Below are 8624 nucleotides of genomic sequence, written 5' to 3' on the forward strand. Positions count from 1 at the left end.
TTTTGCTAAGATTCCTTCTATACTTGTATATGTTGCCTCCATAAAAGTGTTGGGGGGTTAGGAGTATATGAAAGGAGCTAGCTGCTAGGGTCTTGTACGAGTTAGAGGCAGAACAAGGCAGGGTATTTGGCTTTGGAAAGCGATGACTTGGGTTTTATTCTAACTTTTTTATTAAGGAAAAAGGACAAAGGAGGTTGCTCCAAGTATTTATATTGTGCCTTTGAAATGACAATGTTTGGCGTGGTGAAAGTTCAAATCAGTCTTTAAAGACTAGCACCTTTTCAATTTTCATCCTCCCATAATTCTTATTTCACAATATACAACCAAATTTAAGTTAAACAAAATAAAATCTTTTAATTGGGCCTAAATGAAATTAAGTGAACTCTTTTATTTTCTTTGTTTTTTTCAAAGTGATAATTGGCTCTACAAAACTTTCAATTGAAATCACAATCAACTATAAAAGTTAGACATTTAACCAATTAAGTCTTCATTGAATTAATAGAACCTCTTAAATTATATCAATTTGTCAAATCTAGTCCTTGATCCTTCAATTATACCTTTTGAACCATTATCTTATTCAATTAAAGCCTGAAAAGAAAATTGTTCAGTCAACTCAAAATATTTTATTTAGATTTTCTTGTCTTGAGATGCTTCTAAAAGATTTTTTGGTTATTTATTAAAAATAACACAGAATCAAAATAGGTTATAACATATAGTGAAATTTTATATATTTGATCCCATTCATAAATAAATCAAAAAGGTTAAACTAGGTAGAGGTAGTGCCTCTACCTTTGGTTTGTATTCGGCTAGGCAAAAACTTTTAATGGAGGGTTTTGGCAGTAGAGTGGCTCTGCCAAAGTTATAGAATGATTCGAGGTTCAACTAGCTAAAATCTAAAATGTGGGGACCTCTAATGTAATTTACCCGACTTTAGAAGTGTTAAACAAAGTCTATTTGCGCGTGGACTTGTCTGCCTCAAGACTCAAGGATCTTTGCCCACAGAACTTTATATAATCTTTTCTTTGAGAAGAAGAGTAGTCTTACGTTGCAAAGAGCTGAAGCTAAATAAGTTCCGTCAAAAGTCACTATCTTCTTAACAAAAGAGTTACCCAAAGCAATTATTTCTTGTTGGTAAGTTCATTTTTGAGTTTTTTAATCTTTGGTTTGTTCTTTTTCTCTGTTTAAGTTGAGATTTCTGCTGCTTTTGGTTTGTATTGTTTGATTATTGTTGCAGCTCCCAATTCTAGTTGATTTCTCAGCTGGTTTTTTGTTGGCTATTAGTTTTTGTGTCGTGTTAGGTGTTAGCTTAGTGAATTGAGCTTTCCTTGTTCTGGGGTATTGAATTTTGGTAATTGTCTTTCAAGAGACATGACTTTTAGAGTGCTATTTGGAATCTTAATTGATGGAAGTGGTGATAGGAAAAAACAGTGGGTTTGGTAGACTTTCTAAAGTAATAAGCTTTGATGTATATGAGTTTGAATTTGGACTTTTTTCTTGGAGGGTTTAGGGTGTGGTATGTATCATCTTTCATTATTATAACTAGGAATTTGTAAGGAGGAATTTTTGGTTTACTTTTTAAAATTTCATAAATGGGGGAGTTCCTTTCTATTGTGATACAATTGTAAAGGAATAAGAATTGGAGAAAGAAAAATCCTTGCGCTGTTTATCGTTATTCTGCTATATGGTTATCAATTTGGTGAGATAGCACAGATAGGGAATCTCGTAGTTCAACAAGGGCCTGATCGGGTGTTATTTGGAAGGTTTTTTTTTTTATTTTATTTTGTCTTCAGACAGAAAGATGCAAAGAGTTCGATTATCGTCTCAACAGGCACCGGTACATAAACTAGGGGACTCCCAGATTACATTATCCCCCAAATTTAGAGTGGGTGTGATCCAATCTTCCTTGTTAAACCCTTCACCAGAGTTTGAGTCATCTCTGCAATGTGAGCCCCTTATTCCTGGGCTTCCTGATGATATTGCACTCAATTGTCTTCTCCGGGTTCCAGTCCAGAGCCATGCAGCCTGCAAAGCTGTTTGTAAGAGATGGCATTTATTGCTTGGTAATAAGGAGCGGTTCTTCACCCGTAGAAAGGAATTGGGGTTCAAGGATCCTTGGCTCTTTGTCTTTTCTTTCCACAAGTGCACTGGAAAGATCCAGTGGCAGGTTTTAGACCTTATCAACTTTTCTTGGCACACTATCCCAGCAATGCCTTGTAAACACAAGGTCTGCCCTCATGGATTTAGATGTGTTTCAGTAGCTCATGATGGTACACTCTTTGTTTGTGGTGGTATGGTCTCTGATGTTGATTTTCCCCTTGACTTGGTTTTGAAGTATGAGATGCAAAAGAATCGTTGGACTGTGATGAATCGGATGATAACAGCTAGATCATTTTTTGCTAGCGGGGTAATTGAAGGGATGATATATGTAGCAGGAGGCAACAGCTCTGACCTTTTTGAGCTAGACTCAGCGGAGGTTTTGGATCCTGTAAAAGGGAATTGGCGTAGAATTGCAAACATGGGAACAAACATGGCATCTTATGATGCAGCAGTTCTTGACGGGAAACTTCTTGTGACAGAAGGGTGGTTGTGGCCATTCTTTTTCTCTCCCAGGGGTCAAATTTATGATCCAAGGACTGATAAATGGGAGAATATGGCTTTTGGATTGAGAGAAGGTTGGACTGGTTCCAGTGTGGTGGTCTACGGGCGCTTGTTTGTGGTTTCAGACCTTGAACGGATGAAGCTCAAGGTTTATGATGCAGAAAGTGATTCTTGGGAAACAATAGAAGGGTCTCCCTTACCAGAACAAATTTCTAAACCATTTGCTGTCAATGCTTGGGATTGCAAAATCTATGTTGTGGGTAGGAATCTTCATGTTGTTGTGGGTCATATCTCTAGGCTGCAGCAAAAGGGCATTTGTGAGAAGAAATGGGGCTTCAGTGTTAGATGGCATGTGGTGGATCCGCCAGATAGTTTCTGTGACTTGACACCTTCAAGCTCTCAGGTTCTTTTTGCATAGCTTTCCAGCTTTATTTGTATCTTGTCTTGTGTTGTACTGAATAAGCTGTAATTATTTAAAATGTACAATGGTAATAATTGGCTGCTGCTGAACCAATCCATCAACTATACTGTTGTTTGATGTTTTTTCTCTTCTAATTCTCGCACTGGGATGTCGTTGTATTTTGTGTAATTGTTGTTATCTTACTGAAAAAAAGGTCCATGAGAGTCCATAAACGTTAGTGATTACCTTGGATACAAGCTCTTGTCTTTTTCCAAGTTCTTTTTCAACTTCTTTAATACCAGTATTTTGGTATTTTCAGTAAACAAAACGTATAAATAGCTATTACCATGTTACATTTTGGAGCGTGCTTCAATGATTCTTCTTGAATTCTCCAAACAAGTGCTGTAATGGAAACAACGATTGAATTCTTCTTGAATTCCAGATGCGGCAATGATCATATCTCTCCAGCTACTGCACAGGATTCCAAAGTGGAGTTCTGTCACATGTATACTTGTAGCAATCAGAAAATGATGCGATACAAAAGGCTCGAGTCTGCAAGGCCGGGATCTTGGGGCCATCTTTTTGACAAAATAGAAGAAGCAGAAGACATCTGTATTCAGCTGCAGCGTAGGAGATAGTATCATAGTACTACTACAGCATTTCCACTGCTTTATCTGAAGAGAAGCAAAATTGGATGATCTGAATGTAACTTTATAGCCTATGATTAATCGCACGGAAATTATTTATTCTAGTGTTATGATATATCACATTTGCCGAAAAATCTGAACACTTGGGAGTTCATCTAAATTTTTGGGTTAAGCACAAGATGATGCAAAAATCTGTCTGGTTTCGATACAGTCAATGTCATCAAGATGGTATGAGGATGATATGCTCACACCAGACAGCAATGTTGATGAGATTGAGATTTTCAAGAAAGAGAAGGAACTTTTGGAGATGGGAAATGAGATTTTAGAGAGAATGAAACCTTAAAGAGGGATGAGGAATGTTAAGAAGGAAAAATTAGTTTCAGCAGAGAAGCTGCAAAGCGATGGAAGGAGGCAGGGCAGGCGTGGATTTACGAGTTGGTAATGATTTAGTGAGAAAGCTACTGTCATCGCCTGTGCTATGAATTATGCTAATGCGGGTTGCTACTATATGCTATGAATTCGTTGAAAGAGCAGATAGTATTTTTTTTTTTTAATTGAGATTTTTTTTTATCAAAAAATAAAAATATGTGCACAGTCCATTTTACTTTATTTACATAGTAAATTCATCACGAAAATATATGAAAATCAAATTATTTTCATGATAAAGTAGGGAACAAATTTTTAACATGTAAAATATCTTCTTTTTTGCAAGCAATCCAGACACCATTTTGTTGAGCAAACAGTTTTTTGCTTTAGTTTTTTGAATTTTTGTCAAAATGTTTTTCGTTAAAACTCTTTTATCTTATTTATATTTTTGTTTTTATAAAAACATGTCTTTTTATTAATAACATATTTTTTAAATAAAAACTTATCGTAATATGAAAAATAAGTTTTAATTAAAAAAAATATATCTTCATAATTTTATGTGATTATATGTGGAAAAAAAGGAATAATTCATTTAAAAAAATTATATAAAAATAATATTTTATGCTCATTGAATATTCATGAGAAATGTTTAATTTATTTTTTTTGAAAATTAAGCTCATATATAATTATTCTTAAAATAATTAATAATACTAACATAAAAAGTTCTAATCTAATTTAAAAAGAATGCCATGTGATTATTAAAATATTATTATAATAATTTTATTTAAATACTTATTATTTTAAAATATCAAAAAATAAAACAAAATAAGATGAAAGGACAAGAGAGTTAAGCCTAAAGGTGTATGGATTTGAAAGGATGGATTAGGCATGTTTGGGTTGGAAGGTCAAGCTCATATTCATGACCTTTAAAATAACACCTAGGTCCGCTTAATTTTTTTTTTTTAAAAGGCATAGCAGATAACATGCCTAGGTAAATAATGTGTCATCCCTTAAAATAATTTTTTACTATGAGTTAATTGAAAAATGTGTTTTGGGTTCCAAAACTCAAATTCAATTTGTTTTCATCTAAAAAAACATTTAAAAAAATCCTAGAACATGATAACCCAATTTATAACCCTAAAACATACTCCAGTTATTCTAAAGACTCAACCAACTATCAAAATATATTTTTTAGGTTCCAATATTATTTTTCATCATGATTTAAGGTTCAAAATAAAGATTTTCTTATTGAGCAAGGCTTGTATAGCTTTATTGATGGATCAAAACCATATCCACCAACTCTCTATACCATAAAGAACGTATCTCCTCCTATATCAGAATCAGAATGAATATATTGCGTTCAACAAGATCAAGTAGTAATGAGCACTTTAATTGCATCTTTATTTGCTAATGTATTTTCTCAGGTGATTGATTGTTAGACCTCTTATTCTATTTAGAGAACTCTAGAATCAGCTTTGGTTTCACTGTCGATAACCTTAATTTTGTCTCTTCACTCAAGTCTTTTTGAAATATGGCAGCTCTTTAAAGAACCAGTTTTGGCTTATTTTTATTATGAGAAAATATATAATGATGAATTTATAATAGTTGATAAGCCTTTCACTCTCATTGATTTTAACTTGTATATTTTTAAAGAACGATTATCAGAGTTTAAAGATGTAGTGACCACCTTAATCGCTCTACCTAAACTTATTATGTTCTTGAAATTACTAGTCTATTATTGAGCCATGAACCATTACACACAAATGACTTTCATTTGCTCTCCCTTGCATTCATGTTTGTTGATGACATGATAGCCCTTTTAGCCAATATTGCTAGGCAATCAATTTTTACTGATAGAGGTGACAATTTTAACTTTAGGATCTTTTTTTGTTGAAATTGTTTTTTAAAGAAAAAAGGGTGAAATAAATTAGTGAGGTTTTCAAAATAAAATAAACTTTAGTTGAGGAAATGAATCGGGATGGAATCAACCATGACAAGACACCCAATCCCAATACAAAATCTATGGTAATTATAATCATGCTATGTCTTTTGATTTCTTACTACATGGCTTCAATGACTCTAATTGGGCTGATATTATTGGTGATTGAAAATCTACAGGTGCTTATGCTATCTATCTTAGTCGTAACCTTATCTCTTGAAAGTCTAGTAAGAAGAAAATGATTTCTCAATCTTTTACAAAAGCTAAATATAAGACTATTACTAATATAGTTTCTTTATGTCTAAACTTAGTTATTCATCATCTTCTTCTCCTATCTTATGGTGTGATAATATTGGAGCATTTTATTTATGGCTAATATGAAATATATTGAAAATGATTTTCATTTTGTTTATGATATGGTTGCAAAAAAAAAATTACAAGTTTGGTTTATGGCCACTAATGATCCATTAGTGGATGTTTTTACTAAACCATTTAGTAATGATTTTTTTTCTTTTTTCAATCCATGTTGTGACGTGGACACCTTTCAATATATACTAAAATCATATTTGAATGTTTTGCAACCTGACCAGCAATAACCTGCCTTGGTTGACTAAAATAATACACAATGATCACCCCCACCCTACCCATGTAAAGACACATGAACTAGTGGTATAAAATCACGACAAAGTTCATCAATTCTTCAAATAGGTTGCAAGGTCAATCAAGAACTTAGTATGAGAATAACTCAACTACACAAGAGAGATAGCAAGAATGCCGATTCCTTTATTAAAAATAATCTTTTTGTCTAATCTTAAAAAGTCTCTACAAAAGAGTATTTATAATAGAAAGAATCCTAAGTCTAATAGGATATCCCTAATGAATATGGATAATAAAGGCTTTAATATATCCAAAAGGGCTAATAATAACTAAAAGATAAATAAAACAATAACTCAACTAATTTAAATAAGACTAAAGTTGTTTTTTGTAATCTGTTGGCAAAATTAAAGCTCAACTTCAAATGCATAGTTCTATCTCGTCTTAATGAATTAGAAGGAGTGTGATTATAGATGAATACTTTCCAGTGCAACCATTTTTTTTATAAAAAAAATATTCATATAGTTGTCATATGTAATTATTGAAAAATAATTGTAAATATTACTAGAAAAAGCTCTGATCTTATGAAAACATTATGGGATAATTAAATAATTTTTTAACTATCATTGTAATTATTTATTTTAACAAAATTTTATTTTAAATTATACACACACACACACACACACACACAGAAGATGAAGATGAAGGCCACGAGCATCAAGCCTTAGGCTCGTGTGCCTGGTCTTAAAAAGAAAAGGGAATGATGTGTCTAACTCTTGTAGGGCAAGCTCACAAACCTAGACTATTAGAAAGAAGCAAAGGTGCACCTTTTTCTAAATAAGCAAACGGCACGTCATCCACCGATGTAGATGATGTGTGTCTGCTACAAAGATTTTTTATTGCCCTCTGATTATCGAGAAATCAAGTTCTGAGTTTTTAGATTTCTAAAACCCAGTTTTCAACATTTTTTTGCCTAAAAGACACCCAAAAACTAAATTTAAAAAAGAAATATTCTTAAAACCTCACTAACCTTATTTTCAAGTACAAAACACACTTTAAGTTGTCTAAAAATTAAAAACCGAATCATAATTTTCAAACTTTTATCTATTTTTTCAACATGATTAGATAAAAACCACCTTTATTGAACTTTTTTTCATCAAGATGAATCCATTGACATTAACATTGATTTTTTTTATGTCAGAATATGATAGGTCAAAAGTCATCTCTCTTATCCCTACCCAACAGTTTTCTCTCTTTTCTTTCTAGTGTTAGGGGCTGAAATGCAAACTTTGAAAAAAAAAACATTAACCATAGTGTAGAAAGATACTTCTATTATACAATATAAACATAAAAACAACCATTCCTTTCTTTTTTTAATTTTAATCCCTGTTTTTTTCATTTTTTTTAACATAACTCTATAATTGTACATCGTAATAGCTCTCTATTTAAATTTTAGAAATAATCTTTGTAATAAAGCATACGCTAGAGCGACAAAACATTAAATAGAACTAACATAATTTGCAAGATGAAAATTATAAAAAAAAAAAAAAAAAAAAAAACCAAGGTTGAATGGCCACAGTACAAAATATAAAAAACTCCTCGGACCAAAAAAAATGGCCATAAAAAGTGGAATGAAGATGGTAATGAATTTGGGTGAACAATGGCAGCGTAGTGTCCTGCTTCACAGTTCTCTAGAAATACCGCTACTGTTCAATCAATTAAACTTGGCAATCCCTCGCCGTTTCAACACCAAAGGCACATGTTTCATCAAACCTAGGCTGTCTTTGTCAATTATGTAAAAAAATTAAATATTCAAACATTAAACATTGCATGTGAGGCAAAGACAAAAGTGCGAACCTAAACAATTTTGTTGAGCAAAAGTCATCTAAAGTAGAAAACAGCCGGTCGTCTTCGTTGTTGGAATTTTCAGCTTCACAGACCAAAAACATTGACCACAGCTAATTTACAAGGGGAAAATGACACAAAAAAGCTTAATCAACATGATCACATGTTTAACAAAAACATATTAAATGGCTGCCGATTGAGCTGAAAAATGCAATAGTGAAAGGGTGAGGAAAAA

At 32.5% G+C, this 8624-nt stretch overlaps 1 protein-coding gene across 2 annotated transcripts; it reads left to right on the forward strand.

The window, feature by feature from the left end:
- Positions 1-964: 964 nt before the first annotated feature.
- LOC7455637 (F-box/kelch-repeat protein At1g30090) lies at positions 965-3136 on the forward strand. 2 transcript variants are annotated; one of them, XM_002309260.4, is made up of 2 exons: positions 965-1131; positions 1791-3136. In XM_002309260.4, exon 2 carries the CDS (start codon positions 1799-1801, stop codon positions 3014-3016), a length of 1218 nt encoding a protein of 405 aa, XP_002309296.3. In that variant the 5' UTR covers positions 965-1131; positions 1791-1798; the 3' UTR covers positions 3017-3136. The 2 variants fall into 2 exon arrangements, with proteins under 2 accessions (XP_002309296.3, XP_024460017.1); XM_024604249.2 differs by having other exon boundaries at positions 975-1131; positions 1761-3136.
- Positions 3137-8624: the final 5488 nt, after the last annotated feature.

The sequence above is a fragment of the Populus trichocarpa genome, chromosome 6 (genome assembly GCF_000002775.5).
Source record: "Populus trichocarpa isolate Nisqually-1 chromosome 6, P.trichocarpa_v4.1, whole genome shotgun sequence".
Taxonomy (NCBI): domain Eukaryota; kingdom Viridiplantae; phylum Streptophyta; class Magnoliopsida; order Malpighiales; family Salicaceae; genus Populus; species Populus trichocarpa.